Consider the following 26,399-nt stretch of genomic DNA (forward strand, 5'->3'; position numbering starts at 1 on the left):
CCAAATCCCCCCACCCGCCCCTTTGTTTGTTTCCCCTGTGCTGTTTATTTTCCCCCACTGTCATCTGCACTGCTTGCTTATTCCAGCCTTCCAACCCCGACACACAGACACATGCTTATTCTAGTCATCTGCACTGTCATCTTTCTCAGCCACAACAATCCCTGCTGCTGGTTGCTGTGCATTCACCAATCCGAATAACTTTTAAGGTAATTTGATAAACTAATTTTTAAAATTTGAATTATTAATTCATAATTTAAATTAAATTTTGCAAGTGACATAGAATTATATGATAATTGATGTATAGAATTGTTGTTGTTGATGGATTGAATTCTTGATTAATTGATGTATAGATGTTAGTGTTTTTATAATATATAATATGTGTTGGACTTGGAATGATAATTTTAATAGGAAATTTTTGTTATATCATGTGTAGGTAATTTTTGCAAACAAATTATCAAAGCCATGTCTTTTAGGAAACAACTCTCTGGTAATATGAAAAGGAAAAAAAAGGCAAAGGATAACGAAATTGCCGAAAGTTTAAGAGGATCTCTTAATAAATTTTTTTCTACAAAGAATGAGTTGGTTGAAATTTTGAGAGAAAATGATGTTGGTGAAGAGTCACAAAATGTTGTTGGGGAGTCTCATGATCATGAAATTGGTGGTTATGTGGAGGAAGATGTTAATGACCAAGAAAATAGTGGTGATTTAGAGGAAAATGTTGGTGATGAGTCTCAAGATCATGAAAATGATGGTGATGTGGATTTAAATGTTGATGATGATCATATTGGTGTAGAGGAAAATATTGAATCTCCTGAACCTATTTTCCATTTAAACATTTATGATCCAAAAGTTTGGGATAGCCTTAATGCAGAAATGAAAGACTTACTTATAGAAAAGGGACCAATTCGAGAAACTAATTTCACGTATCCTAAGGACAAACTCTCTAGAAAATTTTCATCACACTACTATGGTCGAAAATTACGAACGGGTGAAATTTATGATAGGAAATGGCTTGTGTACTCAAAAGAGTTGGATAAAGTATTTTGCTTTTGTTGTAAATTGTTTAAAACAATTGCCTCAAAAAGTGAGTTAGCAAAAGATGGAATTAGTGATTGGAGACATCTTGGTGAGAAGATTGACCAACATGAAAAGAGTAAAGAGCATCTCGTTAATTCGAGAACTTGGGTTGAGTTGAAAAGTAGATTGACAAAAAATCAGACAATTGACAAAGAATTTCAAATGCGAATCAAGAAACAGACAAATCATTGGAAACAAGTGATGCTTAGAATTATTGCTGTTGTGAAATGTCTTGCCATACATAATTTAGCATTTCGTGGAACAAATGAAAGACCTTATGAAGACTCTAATGGCAACTTCTTAGGTTTACTTGAAATGATTGCAGAGTTTGATCCAATAATGCAAGAGCATTTTCGACTCATTGAGAATAAAGAGATTCATCATCACTATTTGAGCCATAAAATTCAAAATGAGTTGATAGCTACTTTAGCTTCAAAAGTCAAAACCGCAATCATTAAAAAAGTCAAAGAAGCCAAATTTTTTTCTGTCATTCTTGATTGTACTCCTGATGCAAGTCATGTGGAACAGATGACTTTAATTTTGAGATGTGTTGACTTGTCAAGTAGGTCAATAAATATAAGGGAGTATTTCATGGAGTTTTTAAGTGTAGAAGATACATCAGGATTAGGACTTTTTAATGAGTTGCAAGATGTCCTAAAGTCTCTTGATCTTGATATTGATAATGTGAGAGGACAAGGTTATGATAATGGATCTAACATGAGAGGGAAACACCAAGGTGTCCAGAAAAGATTGCTAGACATAAATCCCAGAGCTTTTTACATGCCATGTGGTTCTCATTGTCTTAATTTAATAGTTTGTGATATGGCAAGTTCATGTCTTAAAGCAAAATCTTTTTTTGGAGCGTGTCAATGCATATATACAGTGTTTTCCAACTCTACAAAGCGTTGGAATATTTTGCTTGAACATATTGATGGTTTAACTTTGAAGTCATTGTCAACTACTCGATGGGAAAGTCATATTGAAAGTGTTAAAGCGATTAAGTCCCAAGTAGCCCAGGTTAGAAATGCTTTGTTTCAATTGGTGGAAATTACTGAAAATCCCCAATTGAGTAGGGATGCAAAATGTTTAGCATCAGGAGAACTTTCAAGTTTTGATTTTGTATTAAGTTTGGTTATTTGGTATGACATTTTGTTGAAAATTAACATGGTGAGTACAAAATTACAATCTGAAGACATGCGTCTTGATGTTGCTGTAAAGGCATTGGAAGCACTTGTTACGTTTTTCGAAAACTATAAAGAAACTGGTTTTGCTTCTGCCATGAGTGATGCTAAAGAAATTGCACTTGATTCAGAAATTGACCCTGTTTTTCAAACTAAACGTCATAGACCTAGAAAAAGACATCATGATGAAGTTGATGGTAATGAGAGGGAACAACAGTCTGCTGAAGAATCATTTAGAACAGATTATTTTCTTGTTATAGTGGATATTGTTCTTTCTCAACTGAAACACAGGTTTGAACAGTTAAAGGCTTTTGAATATATTTTTGGCTTCTTGTTTGATGCATCGAAGTTAATTTCATTGGATGATCAAGAGCTAAAACAAAATTGTATGAATCTTGAAGCACATTTGAAACATGGAAATACCATGGATGTAGATGGAGCCGATTTATGTTCCGAATTACAGGTTTTGCAAATGATGTTACCTGAAAAATCATTTCTCTCTAATAACCCTTGGACATCCATGGAAATAGCAAACTTTGTCAAAGAAATTGACATGTGTCCTAATGTCTTGATTGCTTATCGTGTAATGTTGACTGTACCTGTGACCATGGCATCTGCAGAAAGAAGTTTTTCAAAATTGAAATTATTAAAATCTTACTTGCGAACCACTATGACTCAAGATAGGCTAAATGGATTAGCAATCTTATGCATTGAAAAGGATGAGATTGAAGACTTGGAGTATGATGATATAATTGATGATTTTGCTTCAAAAAATACTAGAAGACAATTTCTTAAAGGTTGAAATTTGAAGGAGATTTGCTAGGAGTGATTGTATATGATTGTACTTTTGATTGTCGGGGTTTAGGTACTATGTCCCCCCCCGTTGTATATTTTCTCAGGTAATATAATTTGGGCGTGAGGGCCTAGCCCCCCAGCTTCGACTGGGTTCCAGCCCTCGTTAAATATTTTTTTTAACATATGTTTTTGTACTAAAAGGGCACATTTTGAACTTTCGCACTGGGCACCCAAAAACTCAGGACCGGCCCTGCTTCAGCCGTTGACCGCCACCTTCTCCTCCCACTGTCTCTGCCCCTACCTTCAGCTTCCACATTTTTTACTTTGTTCTCTCTCTCTACCAATGAGATTGTATATACTTTGAATGCGTCGCTAAATCCACGTGAAGTTGTGAACGCAACAATTCTTCTAATAAATAGTTAAATACTTGTTTGATATAACAGTGTACAAGTTTCATTATACTTAAGTTGAAAATTGAATGAGGTTAAGTTTTCACAATAAACTAAGCAGAAATAGGAGAAGTTGTTCAAATCTTATGAATCTTGGCAAAACCTAATAAACTTTTGATGTGAGAATTGAATGAAGTTGATTTTCATCATAAAAATAAACTAAATAGAATATCAGAAGTGATTTAACTCTTTATATAAACACTGGCAAAACGTGCTAAATTTTTTACATGAGATATTTCTTCACATCCTCAAAAGAATACGTCTCCCCATTGTTGTATAAACAAACAAATACTATTTTAGACTAGTGTTCGATGAGTTGAATTGAAAATTGATTCTTTATGCATAATTTGCATTAAAATATTCATATTTAATTTCAAACAGCTACCAGTATAACTGGATAATGATATATACACAAATCTTAACCACTATTCACTACATCACTGCCAGTATTGTTCTTGCTCACCACATAACCATTTTATTTCTATCCTAGGGCCACCACCAATCACAACTCTATATTATCAAGACATTATTTTAGATATGAGCTTCCTTGCACCTCAAGGAACACAATCCAAAGATAAAGATTGGATTATTTTTTCTCGAGATTTGGCTTCTTTTTTTTTTTTTTTTTTTTTTTTTAGTTTAAGCAAATGATATATACGCCAGGAGAACACAAAATTTATAAATGCATTTATTTTGATACAATCAGTTCTCTGATTTTTTTTTTTCATACATTTATATCAAGAGCTAAACAAACTCTAGGGAAATAATAATTAATTTAAAAGCAAAAATATGATCTCCAAAAGGCACCCGCATGCTGGCAATGGGATCTTAGGAGCATGCATGAAGGGAAAATAATGGACAGCTTGATCTCCATCCATTCATGTGCACCAAGAGATTTTGTCAACCATAAAAGACATGGACCGTCGTAAATTAATATTTTACAAAATTAGTAACGTATTGTTCATTTTACCATGGACCATTGCACGTAATTAATGTATGTTTTAATAAGTTATTGGAGTATTATTTGTCGTGATCTTATTTATTGAAGTTAGTCTTGTGAAGTTTGGCATCTATATTCGTCGCAAAACGAGTTTTGTAGATGAGCTCTTTGCCCATTGTGTTTATACTGCAATTTGGATTTCATCCTTTTTGAGAAAGCTTCTCTTTATTGTCTGTTACTGACTGCTAGTATAGTTAAGTCGCTCGACCTCGTGATATTATTATATAATTTTTGTTTTCTATCACGTTGTATACCCGTTGTCAACCAAAACAAAGAGTGTTAATCGGACCAACAAGTAAAATAATGGCAATAATCATGTAGGAAAGTAGTCATGGTCAGAGAGCCCCCTGGAAAGCAAGGAAGAAAATATCGGTAATATCGGAAATATCGGTAGTCCGAAAACACGGAAATATCGATGGAAATATCGGGATAATATCGATATCGATAAAAATTACATGGAAACCACGGAAATTGTAAGAAAAACTTGGAAATTTTTATTGAAACTTTGCAGGATGTTTATTTAGTCAATTATCTATTAGTTTATCACAAAAAATTGAAAGGAAATGCATTGCATGATGGATTTAACATTATCAAGTTGATTATATAGCGAGCTGACAAACATTGTGACTGTAGAAAATATGTAGAAATTAATGAAAGAAGTCTAAACACACCATAATCATTTATATATAATGAATTAGTACAATATTTTACACTTTATACATTGCATGGTAAGATACATGAGTGGCTTAGTACCACATAGAGTTCCTATGAGGTTCAAAATTTGCACTATCTTCATCATCTCTATGTGTAGAGTGAGTGTATTTTGAAGAGTAGTTACCAACTATGGCAATGGTTTTCAAGAACCAAAACCCAAAAGTCAATAGGAAACCGAATACTTCGGTATTTTTCGGGATTACCAAACAAATGGGATTTGGAAACCAATCCCATATCGAAAATTTCGGTATTTTTCGGGATGGGATTCCCGAACTTCAGGATGGTTTTGGTTTGGGATTTTTCGGTTTGGGTTTGGGACTTTTTCGGTTTGGTTTGGGATTTTCCGGAATTTTTTCCAGCCCTTGACCAAATAAAAAATAGAAAAATTAAAAACCACTTGCCATTGACTAAGTAATTAATTGACACAATTTAAAATATAATACCACAAAAAATTTGGAATATGTGCAAATTTGTTTCTTGTAAAAATAAACCATATATATAAATATTGTAGCTTATTATCATAACAACATAAGTGGTACAGTGGTTAAGGCATTAAGAAGTTAAGTGGGAGGGGTTCGAACCCCTTTATGCTCAAAACCGAGTCTTTTCCAAATTTTAAGGAATTTTTGGACTAATATCGCGATATTTTAGCTAATATCGCGATATTATAAGAAATATCGATAAATATCGCGATATTATCGAAAGTATCGATAATATCGCGATATTTTGACGAAAACTCATTGGATACTCCTTAAAATATCGGTAAGTCAAAAAAACGAAAATATCGGCGATATTTCGCCGATATTTTCGATATTTAAATCCATGCTGGAAAGTTAGACAGCCGTCAAACTTTTTCTAATCAAAGTAGTTGGGCGACTTTTGCTTAGCCTTTGTAGGAAGCGGCATGTTATGTTAAACTTTGTAGGAAGACCAAGTATTAGAGCAACTCTACCCATGGAGCCCTCTCCTCTATCAATCCATTATTGAATCCACCCTATTGAACAGTAACTGCCTTTAATGAATAGTAAATGCCCTTAATGAACAGTAATTGTTATTTGCATCTCCACCCGTGGAGCCCTCCCCCTGGCAATAGGCAATAAAATATTAGTTTTTTTTTGTTTGTTTAAATAATACAAAATAAAATTATTTGTAATTTCGGATAAGATTTTTTAAATCGTTCTCGTTGCACCACGTGTCATTTTATAAAAAAAAAACAATTATTTAGCGATGGATTTCGATAAGATTTTTATCCAATGTCATCATGCCACATGTCGTTATCTTTTGAGAATCTTGTCTAAAGATTTCGATCAGATTTTAACTCGTTCAAAATTGCGCCACGTGTCATTATCCGAAAATATAATTATTGGAGATCGATTTCGATAAGATTTTTATCCAATACGATCATGCCACGTGTCATTATCTTTTCAGAATCTTTGAGGATAGATTTCGATCAGATTTTTAACGAATGACGGCATGCCATGTGGCCTTATCTACAATCTAATCATTTCTAAATCGTCCATATAATCCACCATCCATCCTCACCAATCTCACACCAATTTTCTCAACATCTCTATCTGATTATTCATAGTTTCTGCTTTTTCTTCACCATCCATCCTTACAATGTCTTCTTCTTCATCAAGGATGATGTGGGAAATCGATCAGCAAGAGGAAAAATTGTTTAACCAATCTGAAGGAATGTTCAACCTTCAGATAACCGAAAATGAGATGGAAGAGGATGAGGAGCGTAGAAGGAGAGATGACGAAACAAGAATGGCCAGAGCCTCACATTCCCGTCAAGTCATCCAGACTGTTGCTCAGATATGCAGGCCCAGCAGTTCAAGAAACCTTGATAGAAGTAGGCAACGACGGGGTGAAGAGCTGTTGGACGATTACTTTGTCCATAACAGTGCATTTCCTGATACGTAATTTAGATGCCGTTTTAGAATGGAACGACATTTGTTCAACAAAATTATGACTGATGTTTGCAACCATGATTCTTACTTTGTGCAAAAGAAGAATGCTTGTGGTGTTATGGGTCTCCTGCCTCAACAAAAAATCACTGTTGCTTTGCGGATGCTTACGTATAGAGCATCTGCAGACCAAGTGGATGAGATAACGAGGATGGGGAAATCAACCATTCTTGAGGCCTTGATGAGATGTTGCGGAGCGGTCGAATCTTTGTACACCGCAGAGTACCTCCGAAAACCTACTCACATGGACTTGCAAAGGCTTCTGAAGAAGGGCGAGATGTGAGGTTTTCCTGGGATGATAGGAAGCATTGATTGTATGCACTGGATGTGGAAAAACTGTCCAAGTGCATGGTAAGGCGCATATAGGGACAAAAAAGGAGCAAAATCTATCATTTTGGAGGCAATGACATCTTTTGATACATAGATATGGCACGCCTTTATCGTGGTTCCGGGGGCTTAAAATGATCTCAACGTCCTTGCCCAATCCCAGTGTTCAAAGACGTCCTGCAAGGAAAGGCACCAAAAGTCACGTACGTCGTCAACAAACGTAGGTACGACGGGCCATACTACCTAGCTGACGGTATTTACCCACGATGGGAAACATTTGTCAAAACAGTGTCACGTCCGCAAAGTGCAAAAGAAAAATACTTTGCAAGCTGTCAAGAGAGGTGCAGGAAGGATGTGGAGCGTTGTTTTGGTATCCTTCAAGCTCGTTGGGCGATCGTCACGGGTGTTGCCAGAATGTTCGATGTAGAGTCACTTCGATCCATCATGATGACGTGCGTCATTCTTCATAACATGATTATGGAAAATGAGTTCGATTATGATGCGGTTGATGAATATGAGCTAGAGCCAGACACGATGAATAATTCAAGAACACGGATATATTGTGCGCATGATGCCACCAAAGAACCCGTGCAACACGAGCCATTAGAAAGGGATGGACGTTACAATGAAAATGGTCATTCAACGATATACTGCACTTCAAAGGTCATCTATGCACCATGATCGGCAAATTGACTTGATAGAGCACTGGTGGGCATTGAAACAAGCTAAAGATACTTAAGTTTATTTAGTATGTTTTGTTTGTATTTGGTGTGTTTATGTAATTTTATTTGGTGTGTTTTTTGTAGTGAGTTTTTTATTATTTGGTATGTTTATGTAATTTTATTTGGTGTGTTAATGTAATTCCAATTGGTGAGTTTTTTAGTTTTATTTGGTGTGTTTTATAATTTCATTATATGTGAACAATTTGATGAATAAAGATTCTATTATTAGGATAAATATATTACGAAATTAAATAAATGTACTCTCACTTTAAATAAAGTACTAACTTCAATAAATTGGAAACAACATAAATAATAAATTACAACCCAAAGTGATTGGAAAACTATGGGCTCCGATTACAAAAAGTACCTTATTCATCATCACTTAACCAATCTGTGGTGCTAGGATCATCTTGTCTTGTTGTGCTAGGATCATCTTGTCTTGATCTCGCTTCTCTTGCACGCCTCCTTTGCACCACATCCGCTTTCTGACTGCCAAAAATATTTAGAATTTGAAGACATCCCTTCTAAACGCGTGTTCATAATGTCACGATCTCGTTGTGCTATTCTTTCTTCTCTAAGCAACTCCCTTTCTTGCCTAAGTAGCTCTTTTTCCCTCTGTTCAGCTTGAAATGCTTGTTAAATAGCTGCAACTTTTGCCTCATCTCTAGCCTTTTCAGCCTCATATTTCGCCAATTCCTGCGCCATCGTCAATTCACCTTGACGAGCAAGTTCTTGCATGTACTTTCCATAATCATTCTTGGAAGCACTCCCTTTCCTCTTTGAAGCCTTCTTACCTTGAGGCCTAATTGGATAACGGGTCGACCCCGATGCTTGTTCAGGAATGGGCGTTTCGGCACTTCTTCTCCATCTTTTTCATCAACATGGGAGCCATGATCGGGTGTAGAGTGTGGAGGGGTGCTGTGTACAAAGGTGTTGTGTAAAGGGGTGTTGTTCATGCATACTTCTGGACCAATAGGCACAACTTTGAATTTAGGACAATCTTTAACAATATTCCAACATTCCCACTGGTGGAATGATTTGTTTCTTGATTTGATTTTGGCAGCATACCATGCTTGTGCTTGAAGTTGCTACAAATGAATAATAATGAAATTATTAGGTAACAAATAAATAATACAAACAAATAATAATAATGAAATTAGGTCACAAATAAATAATACAAACAAATAATAATAATGAAATTATTAGGTAACAAATAAATAATACAAACAAATAATAATAATGAAATTAGGTCACAAATAAATAATGCAAACAAATAATAATAATGAAATTAGGTAACAAATAAATAATACAAACAAATAATTATAATCAAATTAGGTAACAAAATAATAATACAAACAAATAATTATAATATATTCTTACCTCATCCGCATAATTTGCCCCACTTCAAACATTACTACTAGCTTGTGTCAAGGCATCTCTCCACGTACTAAAGGAATGGCTAAGTATTTTCCAATGACTGGACATCGATTCTTTGGTTCTTTTCCCACTCATTTGCTCAAGAAATTTGGTCTGAATTAAACTCCACATTTCTCGCAACTGCATCTCATTACCCGTAAGGGAATTATGACTAACTTCAACCCAGCTAGTGCACAACGCAACATCTTCAAGAAGCGACCAATTCGTACCTGCATCAGTAGTCATTTTGTGGAAAAAAATTGGATTGAAACTTTGAGAGAAAGATAGGAATTTGATTGAAAGTAGTTGAGAAAATATGAAATTGTGGTGTAAGGTAGATGGAGAAGAAGTGGTATTTATAGAAAAGTAAAAACAATTTTACAAATTTTTTACACTTTTTTCGGATTTTTACATTTTTTTAAAATTTTTATTTAAATAATTAATCTCTGCCGTTGGATTTTAAAAAATTTGAATTCCAACACTCCAAATTGTGCCATGTGTCACAATGGAAACTTTTCTTAATTTTAAAACTATTTTTTTTAAATTTATAAACAGATTAATATCAACCGTTGATATCAGATCGAACGGTTGATATAAAATCAGGTTTTTTTTTATTATCGTTGCAAATCGGACGACTTGTATTAAAGAGCCGTTGGGATCGAACGGACCGTGGGAAGCCACGTGGCTTCCCAACGGTAACTGGGTTTTCTGGGCCCACGGGCCCGTGCCCTGAATTCCTGTCGGGCGACACGACCCCACTCGTGAGTGAGGGGCACGCGCTTGACACACAAAAAAAAAAAAAGGGCCGGACCCAGGCCTGACTTCACGAGCTTCGGGCCACAGGCCTGTCGATTCCCCACCCCCCCTCGGCCCTCGGGCTCCCACCCTCACTTGGGCTCTCCAAGGCTGGAGGCCTACCGACCGGCCCTCGGGCCCTTTCCTGGAGCCTGTCCCCCGAGCAACCACCATGGGTGGACTTGCTCTTAGGAAAGAAGAGTTCGCAACCATGCATTTCTTTACTCTCATGATGTAAATATATTATTGTAATTTGTGACAAAACAAAAGGTCTCGAAAAACAACTATACAATATTCAAAAGAGAAAGAAGATGTTGTTGAGCTTGATTGTATTCAAAGAAGAAAACTTTTCTACAGATCTATTTGTGACTTTGCCATATTTGATGAGACTAAACTTTTTATATATTTTTTCAATAACTTATTGAGCTTAGGACTAGTTTAGTAATGTTGTGCTTTAAAAAAAATGCTTTTGTTGTGTTGTGAAAATAAACAGATGTGAAATAAAGCAGTAATGTGTTTGGTAAACTATAGTTGTAAAGGTACTTTTGGCAAAAAAAGAAGTATTACAGTGTTTGGTAAATCTTTTTATAAAACAACTGTAATTGTGTAAAATAACCAAAAAGAGCATAATACTATATGTGCTATTATATTAAATGTTTGACAAACAAAGATCAATTTTTAAATATACTTTGCCACTAGCAGAGCCACGGTAAGGGCTACCCTGGGCTATAGCCCCAGGTAGCTGGTGAGAAATAAAATTTTACATGTAAATTTAATTGATTTTTGAATGTAGCCCACCATATATTTAGTCATTAATCCGAATTCTCACAGTTTAATTATATAAAATTATATAATACAGTTTACAAATCATCTCTTCTTCTTACATCCTTTTTCTCATCACTTCTTGTAAATGTATATGTTTGAATTTGTTTGAATTTTAACACGTATTTATTTAATAACAAAAATTCTTGGCTCACCTTTTGAAAATTTTCTTAAGCTAGCTGATATTGTGAAAAATACAGTATCAAGTTTCTTTGTTTATAAAGATTTAAAATCTTTAAGCTAGCCCACCCGGTGAAAAATTCCTAGCTCCGCCATTGTACTTTGCTGTGAAATATTTTATCTTAATTTAAATCTATTCCAAATACTAATTAGTACGACAAATTACTTCAAAATATTAAAATCTTTCAAATAGAATGGTAAGAATCATTAGAAGATCTTCAATAATAATAGCTAAATTTTTTTTCTATTTTAGCTAGCCAAATGACAGAATGCTATTATTTTTTTTAGCCAAAAGAACCATACATAGAAAACCCTTTGATACAACCATTCCTACCATAATCAAAACGAAGAGCATTTAAAGCAAAATGAGGAACATAATGCTCCCACAAATGACAACCAGTTATTAGAAGACCCTAATGAGCAAAGGTATTCGCAACAAAGTTTGCCTCTCTAAAGATATGGTTCCAATAGATAATACTAAATTTGGTCGATGTCCATTTAATATCTTCAATGGTATGCTCCAGATTCCACAGCATCGAGCACACTCCCTGCACAGCCTGGATGACCAGCTTAGAATCGCCTTCCACCATGATCTTTGACACACCTTTTCTAAGGGCAAACATTAGACCCTCTCTTAGACCTTTAGCTTCAACTTCGAAAATAATGGCTCAGTTAAGATTTAAAGCCCCATCAGCAGTAAGAATTTCATTATGTTCCCTAATGGCGAAGCTATCCGCTACCTTGACCCCGACTACAGAACCATCAAAATTTAATTTAACAAAATCCTTATCCGGTGGATGCCATTTAATAATTGTCAATTCATCATTTGAAATCTTCTTAGTACACTTGTTGATGCACAAAACCGAAGGGGTCTTGGAACAACGTAAATCCGACCGTGAATCTGCATGAAAGTAAAGAACACAAGATGTATCGTGGTTCACCCTAATGTTTGGGCTACGTCCACACTGATGTTGATTGTATTTCTGTCTAACTGTATGTATGGATTACACGGGTGAGGGGGAGTCCCCCAAAGAAAGAAAGGGTTTGAGAGAGCTTCTCTGTGAAGATGAGAGCTATGAATATGAGAGCCTCTGTTTGGGGATCTCAGGCCTTCTCATTGTGAGGGTGAGGAGTCCCTTTTATAGACTAAGGGCTCCTCACTTATTAAATATTTGCCCTTTCATTTATTACATAATTACACTTGAGTCCCCTAAGTATTTATACGAGGTCTAAATACGGAGGCCCTAAGTATGGTACAAACAGTAGTCCCCTAAGTCTTCAGTCAAGAAAGTCTTTTGGCTGGAGATTTGAAATTCAGTCCATGTGTGGGCCGAAGTAACTAAATGTCGTCTAGAATTGATACTCGATATGAGGCGGTGCCCAATCTGAAATGATGCTCAACTAGAAGTAGCACATGTTACGAGGCTGCTCTGCTTGTGACTTATGTTGCCTTGGTTGGCTCGGCTTTGTGGTGTTGAAAGTGAGGGAGTCCCTTTTATAGAATAAGAGTTTGCTCCTTAATACATAAATGATGGGCTAAAGTTTATGCTCGCGGCGATGCGGTTACTCAGCAGACGGCAATGCTTTCTAATGATGGTGAGGGAGTCCCTTTTATATAATAAGGGATCGCTCCTCAATACATAAGTGATAGACTAGAGTTGATGCTCGCGGCGAGGCGGTTGCTTAGCAGGCGGGGATGCTCTCTAGTGATGGTGAGGGAGTCCCTTTTATAGAATAAAGGCACGCTCTTTAATACATAAGTGATGGGCTAGAATTGATACTCGCAGCGAGGCGGTTGCTCAGCAGGTGGCGATGCTCTCTAATGAGTCCCTTTTATAGAATAAGGGCTTGCTCCTCAATATATAAATGATGGGTTAAGAGTGATGCTCACGGTGAGGCGGTTGTACAGCTGGCAGCGATGTTTTCTAATGATGGTGAGGGAGTCCCTTTTATAGAATAAGGGCTCGCTCCTCAATACATGAATAATGAGTGCTCTCTAATGAAAGTGAGGGAGTCTCTTTTATAGAATAAGGGTACGCTCCTCAGTACATAAATAATGGGCTAAGTCCCCCAAATATTTTTTATGAGGCCCAATATATGGTACATAGTGTAGTCCCCCAAGTTTGCAGTTAATAGAGCCTGTTGGTTGGAGACTTCAAATTCAATCCATGTATGGGCCGAAGTGGCGGTTGTTCGGAGACGGTCTTTGTATACCATGCACTGAAGCTTTGTAGGTGAAGCTTTGGAGCTTTTGTAAATGAAGCTTTTGAAGTCGGAGCTTTGTAAATGAAGCTTTCGAAGCTGATTGACATGAGTGATGCTCATGAATGTTTATGTAGATTTGACATGAGTAATGCTCATGGGTGTTGACATGAGTGATGCTTATGAATGTTGACATGAGTGATGCTTATGAATGTTTATGTATGATTGACATGAGTGATGCTCATGAATGTTTATTTATGGTTGACATGAGTAATGCTCATGTATAATTTTAGAGTACTGGACGTACTTTTGATCACCTGGTTGGTGATAATAACGGCAGGCTGCCGAATAATTTTTTGTAGTACTGGACGTACTTTTGATCACCTGGTTGGTGATAATAGTGACAGACTGCTGAATAATTTTAGAGTATTGGATGTACTTTTGATCACCTGGTTGGTGATAATAGCGTCAGGCTGCCGAATAATTTTTTTGTAGTACTGGACGTACTTTTGATCGCCTGGTTGGTGATAATAGAGGGCCTGGCTCTTTTGGGCATATGGACCTTCACCCTCCACATAACATTCCAGCCCATTATTTTGGGCTTGTCGTTTTTGTTTTTTTTGTTTTTTTTTTTTTTTCGATTACCCTCTAATGGGGTTATACAGATGTCTCCGAAAGATAAGAAAAATAAATCACATCATTCAAAAATAAATCTGACCCTCTGCTCAATGGGTCACGCCCATAATTCTCTTTTCTGCATGCCATCACCACCGCAATTATGTCTGCTTTTTTATATTCTTTTGCTTTCTGCTTTTGCTTTAGTTTTTCTGCTTTGCTTTTGCTTTCCCATGTGCTCTCGCAGAGCAAAGCTTCCCTTTATTCTTTGCTTTTGCATGTGGGTGGTCGACAGCGCACCCTCTTTTTAGACAATGGAATGGTTGGGCAGCCATGCTTGCTTTTTATTTCCTGTCTCGGCTTTTCTCCATTATTCTCACATCTTTTTTTTTTCTTTTCTCTACTCTTGCGATGCAGTAACCGAAGAGAGGCAATAGGTTGGGATGTTTCAATCTCGAAAGATTTTCAAACACTTGCACCGCGTCATCGTAATCAACGTCCCTGGCGTTCTCCAACACCTTTATAGCCACGTGGAGGTCGCCGGGTAGCACGACGGTGTAGACGGGCCCTTGCATCTTGATGTCGGTGACCCACGACGTGCCCGACTCGGTCTCGAAAGAAGGTGACTCGGTCTTGAAAGAAGGTGACTCGGTCTCGGTGTAAAAAAGAGATGGGCTTTAGACTTCTAGAAATTCTGCAGCTGGAGATATCGAGGTGCTACAAATTGCTGAGGTTAGAGAAAGCAAACGGATGCAGAGTGCTGAAATCGTTGTAGGAAAGGTCGAGAAATGTAAGGTTCGGGAACCTAAAGAGCTGGCCCAAGTTGGTGTACCAGTTATATGAAAGATTGTGGTCCTGCTGGACGATTCCGATGAGATAGTTTTGAAAGCAATTTCTATGATGCTGGTGAAGTTGTTGGGCATCAGAAGCTTGATGGATAGGTTTGCGAAGTGGACTACCCTCCTTCCCAATCTGCTTCCTATTATGAAAGATTTTCTCGACTTCTCTGGCGAATTTTCAAAATTAATTTGTAACTAAATGAGAAATTTAACTAGCAAAAAACCTAAGGAAGGTTGCCTTTCCAGTACCCTTTAATCCGTTCTTCCTTCCCTATCATTGTTATGGCCTCGAGAAAACTGATCGCCTGGTTAGCGCTTTGTTGCCCAACTCGCACCCTATGAGTCTGCATAAGAATCTTGATGCGGTCAAGCGAAGCCGTGACGCTCTCAGCGGCGGCTCCAGCAATGGCTCTGGCAGCAAATAACGCAACGTCTTTGGGCACACATGCGAGAATAGCCAAATGATGCTTCAACAGCTGAGCCGAGGTTAACAAAAACTAGTTCCTTTTTTCTCCCCTTTCTACCATCGGAACGTAGGCGAAATTGCACCGAATTCCATGGCTGCTGCTGAAGTTGAGCTGCGCAGTCGTCCACAATGATTCGTGGTCGTCCGTGGCGTCGATGAGGGCGCAGCAGGAGGCATTGAGGCTCAGGATGCTCCGCCATGATACAATGGCTCTGGGATCTTCGGCCATGGCTGGGGAATTTTGAAGAAGGGAGGTGGAAGAGTGAAGGGAAAAGGCGAGGGAGGTGGTTATAGAGAGAGTTCTCCTGAATATGTAGTTGCAGATAAGAAAAAGTAAGCTCCTTTCAGCTCCTTTCCATGTTGTGATTTGGTAAAGAGGGAATTTCTGGTTTCTTGGAAAGATGGGTTGGTCGATTTGGTTCTTGGTTTCTGCAGATTCACGGCGGAGGTGAAAAATTGAAAGAGGACTGACATAGATTTTCGGAGTGTTTCCCACAGTCAGCGCCAAATGTTGATGCACAAAATCAGTGAGGACTTTGGTACAACAGAAAGTGTTAAGTTTGTGACCTTCGCTAGATTGCTCCGGTCACTAGTATGTAAATGATAGAGACAGGGAAGCAAACACAAGATGTACGTGGTTCAATTGGCTATGTCCACGGAGTAGAAGAGTTCTCATTAATTGTGAAGGGTTTACAAGGGTAAAGGGGGAGTCCCCCAGAGAAAGAGAGGGTTTGAGAGAGCTTCTGTGTGAGGATGAAAGTTCTGAATATGAGAGCCTCTGTTTGAGGATCTCAGGCCTTCTCATTGTGAGGGTGAGGAGTCCCTTTTATAGACTAAGGGCTCCTCACTTATTACATAATTACCCCTTCATTTATTACATAATTACACTTGAGTCCCCCAAGTATTTATATGAGGTCTAAATACGGAAGCCCTAAGTATGGTACAAACAACACTTATTGTTGTACTTATAATATCTTTCACCCAAAGGCAGAGCCAAGAATTTAGATCTCTATGGAGTAGGCATAACTCCTCTTATAACCTTATTATTTCTATCATGCCTAATTTGCCAACATAATAATAAAAACAAACTGAGCTCACTCAGACCTTCCTTATCCACATGATTTAGAGAACTCATACACTCAACAACAGAAACAAAGTTATTAGTATAAACAACATCAGGAGCGTTAGAAACCAAGTTCCAAAGAGACGAGAAACACTGCACTAAACAAAATAAATGCATTTGGTTCTTTTCATCCATATTGCAAAAAGGGCACAGACTATCATTATTAGACAAAAAAAGACTTAGTTTTTTCTTCGTTTGTAATCTTTTTCTAATAAACAACCAAGCAAACATTTTAACTTTAGGAGGAATATTGAGCTTCCACATTTTATTGATCACCTTATGTCTAATTGACTGCACCAGAGAGCCATTTTGGATCCAAGTTTCCAATTTAATGGAAAATTTACCGTTAGTGGTAGGACCTCAAATGATCTTATATTTGGTGTCAAGAATAAGAATTAGAATATTGCCTATTTTTTTCATCACGTCATTACATACTATTTGGACCAGTTTCTCCATGTCCCAACAATTATTAATAATGAAATCACTCACTCTCAAGTTCCAATCAATATTTTGAGAATCAATATCAGGTAAGATATGGAAGAGAGGATAAAGAAAAACCCAATTGTGGGTCTAGAACAATATGTCATGGCCATTACCCACTCTCCACCTAATCCCTTTAAAAATGACATCACTGCTCTTCAAAATGCTCTTCCAAGCCAAAGAATAATTTTGTCTAACTTTATTTCCCAAAAAACCCTTCTCTCGAAGGTACTTACTTTTAACCAACCTCACCCACAAATTATTCTCATCCGTTAGAACCTTCCAACCTAGGGCTGGGCACGGGCCGGGCCGAGCCGGGCCGAACCTAATTTTCAAGGAACCGGAGGTTAAAAGAAACGGGCCGGGCCGAGTCGGGTACATCATATTTAATTACAGGAATCGGACCGAACCCGGCCCGTTTCAAACGGGCCGGTCCGGGCCGGGTCCACCGGTCCTTGGTTATTTTATTTTATTTTTTTTTTTGCGAAACCGCTACGGAAAGGACTCCAGAACCACCGCCATGCTGCCTTCGTCGTCGCACCACAGCTTCTCCACCGAGCCCCGCGCCGGCACCGCCACGTTTCTCACCATGGCCAACATCCTCACAAGCAACACCTCCATGCTTTCCGACTCTGGTGGCACCTGCTCCGTCTCGGATTGCATCCCTCTCTGCTCTCGGACTACCTAATGGAAGAGAACAAAACAAAACACACCATTTTAATATTCAATACCCAATTTTTCAAATGGCAAACAGATTTTCAAAGCTTTGATGGTTTTGATTTCTGTTGGCAATGGTTTGATCCACGATTCTGTGTCCAACACCCAAGAACAATTTGGGTAACGACGGATAATCATTTCTACAGCAGTGGCTTACAATTACATTGGAATGGCATGCAAACAACACGGTTGCAGCCATAGTTTGTTCCTCTTTCTTGTTCTGCTCTTTCTGTTACTGAAAATGTGAAGAGCCATAAAAAAAAGTTAGCAGCTTTCCATCACTAGTTTACAGGTGTTTTCCCACAAAGTAAGATTGCTACCCTCTTGTGCAGCATTCACGATAACTTATAGCGGCAACATAATTTGCATAAGTTCAGTAGCACAAGTTTGTGAATGACTTAAACAAACTCAAACTAATGCATTCTTCTGTGGATAAGCTCCACAAATTCAATCAAAATTAGATAACCTCATTACCCGAAATTGCGGACTTTCTGTGGTCTCTGTGTATGGCTTTCTAGCTTTGTCAAAATAACTCTCATGAAAATGTCATTAATTAGAAGAATATCTAGAACCAAATTAGAAGCTTTTTAGCTACATCTCAATCATTCATTAGCAAATTATCTATTGAATCGCGAGGCCAACACTAAATTAGAAATAACCAAATTCATAGTTTTCTAGACATTAATTGTATTGTTCTTTTCAAATTATAAAAACCCCATTTTTCTCTACCTTCACCACAATCAGATTCCAATCTCATCATCTCCAAATTTGCCACCTTTCCCAGATTTCACTATCCCTTTTCCACAAATATTAACACACACAGGAAATAACTCACAAAAAAACAGCCAAATTCCCAAAAACCAATCTCTCTAACTTCGGGTGATTAACAAAAAAAACTGAAAAATTAAATCCCATCAAGCAAACTCAATCAATCTCTTAGGAGCTCTCTCAATTGATCCTCGATGAAAGCCTTACCTCCTCGGTGTTGAGAAGATGACGCTTTCACATGTCCAGTTCTCAGAGCGAAAATGCAAAGAAAATTAGCAAAACCCAGCTGGGATTAAGAACTTAAAGAAGCAAAAGAAGCAGAAGAAGAAGAAAGTTCGGGGAGAGAGAGAGATTGTGGGAGATAGAGCGGCTGAGACAAAGTGAATTCTGGAAAGTTGGACTTGGTAGAAACTAGGGCAGAAACCAACGGTTGAGATTGGATGATAGGTTATCATTCAATCTCGGCCGTTCATTATAATTAGAAACGGGCCGGTTCGGGTACCCGTTTTTCTAAGCATCTAGACTCGGCCCGCCCCGTAAATGAAAAGGGCCCGCCCCGCCCCGCCCCGTTTGCTCTCTAAAATATTAGGAACCGGCCCGTACCCGCCCCAAACCGTGATTACCCACCCCGACCCGCGGTTCCTATACCCGTTTGCCCACCCCTATTCCAACCCAACTTAACTGGACAAGCATTATTAAATTGATCTAGATACCTAACTCCAAGGCCACTAAATTTCTTGGGAGTGCACACACTATCCCAAGCAATGGGAAAAATCCTCCTATCTGTATCTCAAAAGAAACCCCAGCACTCCTTATTTAGCTTATTCAAAATTTTATCCGACATTTAAAACAAGACATAACATGGTTAGGCATACCTGTAAGATTTGAATTAGTGAGACTGTAACCATTAAATCCCCGTTCTAGGCAATTGATTGGGCTATCATATGTTGTAACCATGAAGCTCGATGGTTCTAAAATATCACGCTGGAACCGTCACAAATCGAGGCATGCAATGGGTGTTTTTAGTCCCTAAAGTGAATAAGAGATGATTGGTGGTAACGTGGAAGTTCGATTCGCCAGTATTTGGCCAAAAACAGCTCGTCGGTCTTAGGGCACCAGAACCCTAACTGCTTAATCGAAAACAGCTAAGAATTTCTAGAAATCGATTTGAAGGTTAAATTGAGTGTGAGGATAGTTTGTTTCTGGTTTTTTTGTGGTCAGTCGTCGCTAGTTGAGTCACGAGGAGAAAAGCAAGAAGGAAGAGAAAAAGGAGAAGGAAAAAAAATTAGAAAGAAATACAGTATGTATATGATAAGGCTGAAGACATAATCAGAATTAGAGCAAAAATGCAAGGGTAAAATCAGGAGAAGACTGTGCTTATGAACAATAATTTAGTTGATTTTGGGTTTTAGTATATATTGAATTTCAATTTCTGAGCAAGGGAAACCAATTAAGATTATTGATCATAATTTAAACATTATTTATTGTCATGAAACTTACAATTAAAATATAGAAAGAAATACTTACAAAAATGTTGTCTGCAACCTCGTTGCCATAATTGGCATGCGTCTCCCCCCAAACCTCGACCTTTGGGAAATGTGAACCAGTCGCCCACTGGTTCTCGACCCAGTAAGATAGGGGTCGAGAATCAAAGTGATGAAGGTATGACTTCTTCTCCAGGTTACCTTTATTTGTCGCCGATTTTTTATGTCAATTAAAAATATTAATTAAACTTAACTAAAAAAATATAAAATTGAACTAATATTGAAATATAAATAAAATTTAATTACCTGAAATTTTGTACTCTGAAAATGAGTGCACAACCACTGCCATTCGCCCACCTTCTCCACAAATTCCTAGGGTGGACTTGTAGGAGCTGCCTCATGTGACACACAAATCTAGTAGTACTTGTGTAACTCATACTTCCGTTCCTTACACTGCTCCATCTACACCCGATTTATGTACTTGAGACAAGCCTTGTTATGCTCATCCCACTCGGAGTTGGCATGAATTCCATAAAATAAAAAATAAAAAATAACCAAATAGTTTAGTTTTCTACCACATCAAATAAGTAAAGGATTTTTTTTAAAAAAAAAGTTATTGTATACTGACCAAAAGCTGTTGGTTCACCTTTCACGAACTTGAGGGCTATGCATCTTCCAGCAATCAACAGCCATGTGGCATTTGTTACGGAAGATGGCACCCATGTTGTGAGTCAACAAACTTTTGACTTTGTCACTTGTTCAATGGTGACTAGGGAGGTATGCAACTCGAATTCGCTTATGTGTAACTTTAGTGATCAAGTTGATCGCCAACAACCTACAAATCCCCCGATTTTTTTGGTCCTCGGGCCGATGGGGAGCTCTCTATCTCCCACCTCTTCCACGGCCGCTGAATCGTTCTGTGCACTAGGACTGCCTTGAGAAGGGTAGGATGAGGCTATGCCAGGGGTTGCCACATGCTTGTGGTGTTTGCGACTATGAGGCCGCTTGGCAAATCATGCCATCTAGGTTAATGGCACATAACTACTCGCACCGGGGGCCGACTTGGCAGTGGCTGTTTGGATCTTGTTGGTCTCCTAAGTGGCCTTTGGGGTCAACCCCTCACTCTAAGCAGAGGCGAAGGCAGAGCTGCCAATAATGATTAGGCATGAAGACATATATGAAAAAAAATCATGATTTCTAAAATTTCCTACTATTTCTCATATTTCTAAAATTTTACTAAACTTAAAACATTTCCTACAAATTTCACAAATTTCCAAAAATTTCCTATAATATTTCAAATGTTTCTAAAATGTAAACATTTCCCACAAATTTCACAAATTTTCATAAATCTCTTACAAATTTCTCAAATTTAATCAATTTCCCACCACCATTGTATCCACCCTACCACCACCACCACACCCACCCCACCACCACCATACACCTCACTACCTCCTACTCCCACCCCATCACCACCATACCCACCCCACCACCGCTACCACCACTGTACTCACCCCACCCACATATCACAACGTATTTCCAAGTCAAATCACACCATAATCAATCACAATTTGAAATCAAATCCTAATATAATCAATCCACAAATCATAGAATAATCAAATCCTAACAATTTCAAATTAAAAATAATATAGAAGAGACATTATATTCACATCCCAAATTACTTCCCACACCTTCTTATTTTTTATTTTTATATTTTTTGATATTTTAAACCCTACTAACACTTGATAAAAAAATATTAAAAATTTAAAAAAGTGTGGGAAAAGTAATTTAAAGTGTGGGAAAAGTAATTTAGAGTGTTTGAATATAATCTCTCTAAATAAAATAAAAATAGGAAGAGAGAAACAGACTTATAGTTGAGAAATGGGAGACAGAGAGGGGAGGATTTGAGAGAGAGAGAGAGACAGACAGACAGAGGAGTTCAGAAAGAGAGAGGACAGAGAGGGAGTGATAGCAGAGAGGCTTTGAGTGTTGCACGGCACGAGGAGGAAGAAAGAAGACGAGTCTGAGGGTTATACATTTTAAATCTTTACCTGGCGGATCGGGCGACGGAGTACGCGGCGGGAGAGCCGCTATCGCTGTGCTAGAATACCTCGCCGCTGAGGTTAGTTTGTTTTTTGTTTTTAGTTTTGGGTTTGATTTTGATTCTGCAATTTCATGTTTTTAGAATTTGGGTCGATCTAATTATGAGTATAATTTTCTGGGTTTAATCCGATTTCTGGATACAAATCGGTTTAGTAATGTGTTATTAGTTTTTGAAATTCAACATTTGTTCGTTATTGGTGGGTTTTGATTCCCTGGAGTTTGATTGGTTAAGATTTTCATGTTTATTGGCATTGTATATCTCGAACTTTTATGCGTTTGATCTGATTTTTTTCTTGTGAAATTTTGTTTAGGTGTTGGAGCGAGTGCCCTTTTGAAATTTCATTTTTTTTTCTTTCTGTTTCTCATTAATTTTCTTAATCTCTAATTTTTAGATTTTTAGTAGAAAAAAGAAAAAGAAAAAGGAAAATAAAATTGAGGTTGTAGATTATTGGTATATAAAAATTTTGTAATTTTTTGTGTATTTTGTATGTAAGCATTTTTGTTTAGATTATTGGTATATAAAAATATTGTAATTTTCTGTTTGTCTCTGTGTGTGGGATTAGTTTGTTGTTGTTTTATTTTTGTGTTTATTTGGAATTTGTAAATTCGAGGGTTGACAGGGTAGAAACGGGATTATTGGAGGGACGCGTTTGGCGATACGGACAGTAAACTTTGATACCAATAGACTCTCATTTTAGGACTTCGGACCCACCGTTAACAGGGAGGATCTTCATAAATTAAAATAATAAATTATATTTGGTCTTACCGTCCCTTGGCCCTCTTGGTTGGAGAATTTTTTTGTCATGGGGCTATTTTTGGCCTATGGCCCTTCGGCCCCTCAGTTGGACACGGTAAGAAATATGGCCTGGCACTGTTCATTAAAATATTAATTTCTTTGAGGGTTATAGAGCTAAAACGAGCCCTCTGACCCTCATTCGGTTGAAGATGACCTAAGAGTTTGTCAAGCAAGGTCACCTAAAATCTTTAGTTTAGTCAAAAAGTTGGTGCGACATAGAGTTTGGCTGATAAAATTTTGGTTTTGTCGATTTACCTTTGTTGTAAGGCGAATTTGAATTTTTGGAAAATTTTTGTGTGGGTTTTCTTTCGCTTTGCCCGACGAATGTTTACTGCTAGCCGATAGAATTTAGAAAGTTGACCCAACAAAGACAAGTATTTCGTCTTTTGAACATTAAGTTCAAACGGGTCAAAAAAATCATCGAATTTGATGGCCATGCCAATTTTGTGTGTGTTTTTACTCTCAATTTAGGGCCTTGTAAAAATTAGCCAAGTTCAGAGTTAAAACGACTGTTAAATCGTAATTTTTTTGTTTCTAATCATCAAATGATTTCGTCCCGTTACCTATCTTCGAACGCTTTTTTTGGTATTTTTGGCATAGGAGATCCCAAAGTATATGTAAACATGTTTGACTATTGGATAGTGGAAACTAGTTTCGTAGAATACATGTCCCGTCAAAAGAATGGATTGCAAAAACACTTCGAGTTTATTCTATACTTCTCTTAAGTAGAATGTAAGCTTTTGTTATATCCACTAGTTTAAATATTTTAAACTAATGATTGGGTTCATTATCGTATTATCTAGGTTGAGGATTGTATTTGTTAAAAAGCAACAAAATCGGAGTTAAAACAATCATTAAATCATGATTTTTCATTTCTAACCGTCGAATGATTTTGTCCCATTACCTAATCTTCAAACTTTTTTTGGGTGATTCTTATGGTAGGAGATCTCGAAGTATATGCAAACATGTTTGACGGTTGGATTGTAGAAACTAGTATCGTAGAATGCATCCCATCAAAAGAATGGTTACAAAGCACTTGGAATTTATTTTATACTTCTGTTTGTACAATACTTGACTAATCCCGAAACTACCGAGTACCGGTTAACGTTATACCGTCAAGGGCACAAAAGAGTTTCCCTCCAACCAGAAAGCCAATCAAAGAGTGACACATGTTGACATCAGAAGCCAATCATAGCATGACACGTGTCAACATCAGAAGCCAATCCCAACACGACATGTGTCAATGTCAAAACAAAGCTAGAAACTCTCTTCTATAAAAGGAGATCATTCTCCCACAATATTTCCTAATGTCATTTGTACTAAATCATTCACTAGTACTCACTAAAGGAGAGCTTGAACCTATGTACTTGTGTAAACCCTTCATAATTAATGAGAACTCCTTTACTCCGTGGACGTAGCTAATTTGGGTGAACCACGTACATCTTGTGTTTGCTTCCCTGTCTCTATCCATTTACATACTTATCCACACTAGTGACCGGAGCAATCTAACGAAGGTCACAAACTTGACACTTTCTGTTGTACCAAAGTCCTCATCGATTTTGTGCATCAACATTTGGCCCGTCTGTGGGAATTGTCACGAAAAGTTATGTCAATTCTCTTTCATTTTTTCATCAAACCTCATAACCTCCACCGTGAATTTGCAAAAACCCAAGAACCAAACACCTGTACAGTCATTGCAAAACCCATGTCTTCCGCCTCTCTCTTTCTCTTTGCCTACAGTTGTTCAAGCTCGGAGACGCAACAATTGCGACGGGGTTGATACGGAAGGCCATAGCTTCTGCAGCGTCGTCGGGATCGATGACGGCGGCGTCGTTTCATTACGTCTGAGTCCGGGCTATAACGTCAGAGGCGCAGGCCCAAAAGGTGGACCTCAAAGCCTGAGGCAAAACTGACATTAAAACCTTCTCAATCTACCGGTGGAACCCGGACAACATGAAAAAGCTGAAGCTCAAGGAGTACAAGATTGACCTCAAGGAGTATGGGCCTATGGTGCTCGAATCCCTTATCAAGATTAAGAACGAGATGGACCCCACCTTCACCTTCCGGCGATCTTGCCGGGAAAGGATTTACGGCTTATGCGCCATGAACATCGACGGTTGCAATGGCTTGGCCTGCCTGACGAAGATAGTGTCCTCGGAGGCGGGCACCTCAATGATCATGTCGTTGCCACACATGTTTGTGATCAAGGACCTGCTGGTGGATATGATGAACTTCTACAACTAGTACAAGAGCATCGAGCCGTGGCTGAAACAGAAGAGCCCGGCGACGGAGTTGGATGGGAAGGAGATAAAGCAGAGCAAGAAGGATAGGGCGAAGCTAGATGGGATGTACAAGTGCATTATGTGCGCCTGCTGTAGCATATCCTGCCTTAGCTACTGGTGGAACCCTGAGTCATACTTAGGCCCCGCTGCCTTGCTCCACGCCAATCGCAGATGCATCGAGGCTGATAGGTTCCCCAACCTCATAGACTCCGGTGTCTCCATCGAATACCTCGGCCACATGCCGATTAATATAAGATCGAGCATTCTCATGCTGCTAAGATGTTTTACCTCTTCTTCGAATCTCACACCAACAAGAAAGATCATGTTGTTATTTGGTTGATTGGTGGTCTGGAGTGCAGCAGTGAATTGGCTGTATTTTATGAAAGTGCCGCACCACCGTGGATCGGCCTACGAAACCCAGACGAAGACGCTGTAAACTCGCCACGACCACCAGTGGAAAACCAACAAAGAAGATGAGTCTCATTCTAATTCATTAACTAGTTTATTATTTAATAATTTATTATTATTTTGTGTTGGTCTTGTTACTGTAGCGTTTGCTTTACATCTGTATGTATATTCTTTAACAGGAAACCACATCATGCATTTGCTTTACATCTGCGTTTGCTTTACAACATTTCCTTTACAGTTAGCAATATATATATATATATATATATATATATATACATATATAGTGCGTCCCCATTGGAAAAGTACCAACTTCTGCTTTTCCACTACTGCTGTGTGTTTATTATGCCAGTCACATCAAATACTATCATTATTTTATTACTATTATGTTTGCAACCCGAGACCCTTATCAGTATTATCATTTTGAAAAGGGAAACTGCTTTTTGAAAAGTACCAAATGGAAAAGCAGGAGTTGTTTTTTGACAAAAACAGTGGAAACACCAGTATTATTGCCTAAATGAACGGGATGACATGTTAGAATAATATGTTTTACATTATTATTAATGGTTTATCACATGACTATTTCCCATAGCTCGTGGCATGGTCTGACCAAATTAGGTATCCTCATTATTTGAATGAAAATATATTTATATAATACATTGTGTGTCTCCCTA

At 37.9% G+C, this 26,399-nt stretch overlaps 3 protein-coding genes, 1 long non-coding RNA gene and 1 pseudogene across 6 annotated transcripts; 3 read left to right on the plus strand and 2 right to left on the minus strand.

The window, feature by feature from the left end:
* The first annotated feature begins 96 nt into the window (after nt 1-96).
* LOC126611833 (uncharacterized) lies at nt 97-3,266 on the plus strand. Its single transcript, XM_050280174.1, has 4 exons — nt 97-206; nt 434-2,996; nt 3,124-3,157; nt 3,255-3,266. Exons 2-4 carry the CDS (start codon nt 463-465, stop codon nt 3,264-3,266), a joined length of 2,580 nt encoding a protein of 859 aa, XP_050136131.1. The 5' UTR covers nt 97-206; nt 434-462.
* Nucleotides 3,267-15,328: 12,062 nt separating this feature from the next.
* On the minus strand, nt 15,329-15,799 carry LOC126611834 (probable envelope ADP,ATP carrier protein, chloroplastic). The gene is made up of 2 exons (XM_050280175.1): nt 15,629-15,799; nt 15,329-15,580 (listed from the first exon to the last, which is right to left on the minus strand). The coding sequence occupies exons 1-2, from the start codon at nt 15,797-15,799 to the stop codon at nt 15,329-15,331; spliced, it is 423 nt and encodes a 140-aa protein (XP_050136132.1).
* A 1,445-nt stretch (nt 15,800-17,244) lies between these two features.
* On the minus strand, nt 17,245-20,506 carry LOC126612165 (uncharacterized). 3 transcript variants are annotated; one of them, XM_050280501.1, is made up of 3 exons: nt 20,449-20,506; nt 20,186-20,343; nt 17,414-17,857 (listed from the first exon to the last, which is right to left on the minus strand). In XM_050280501.1, exons 1-3 carry the CDS (start codon nt 20,489-20,491, stop codon nt 17,666-17,668), a joined length of 393 nt encoding a protein of 130 aa, XP_050136458.1. In that variant the 5' UTR covers nt 20,492-20,506; the 3' UTR covers nt 17,414-17,665. The 3 variants fall into 3 exon arrangements, 1 of the variants encoding a protein (XP_050136458.1); XR_007618975.1 differs by lacking the exons at nt 20,186-20,343; nt 20,449-20,506 and adding an exon at nt 18,866-19,252 and having other exon boundaries at nt 17,245-17,857; XR_007618976.1 differs by lacking the exons at nt 20,186-20,343; nt 20,449-20,506 and adding an exon at nt 18,620-18,859 and having other exon boundaries at nt 17,842-17,857.
* A 1,500-nt stretch (nt 20,507-22,006) lies between these two features.
* On the plus strand, nt 22,007-22,784 carry LOC126612166 (uncharacterized). The gene is made up of 2 exons (XR_007618977.1): nt 22,007-22,261; nt 22,554-22,784. It is a non-coding gene; the product is annotated as an uncharacterized LOC126612166 (long non-coding RNA).
* Nucleotides 22,785-24,003: 1,219 nt separating this feature from the next.
* Nucleotides 24,004-25,932, plus strand: LOC126611835 (succinate dehydrogenase [ubiquinone] iron-sulfur subunit 2, mitochondrial-like; annotated as a pseudogene).
* The last annotated feature ends 467 nt before the right edge of the window (nt 25,933-26,399 follow it).

This window comes from Malus sylvestris, chromosome 17, assembly GCF_916048215.2.
Source record: "Malus sylvestris chromosome 17, drMalSylv7.2, whole genome shotgun sequence".
Classification (NCBI taxonomy): domain Eukaryota; kingdom Viridiplantae; phylum Streptophyta; class Magnoliopsida; order Rosales; family Rosaceae; genus Malus; species Malus sylvestris.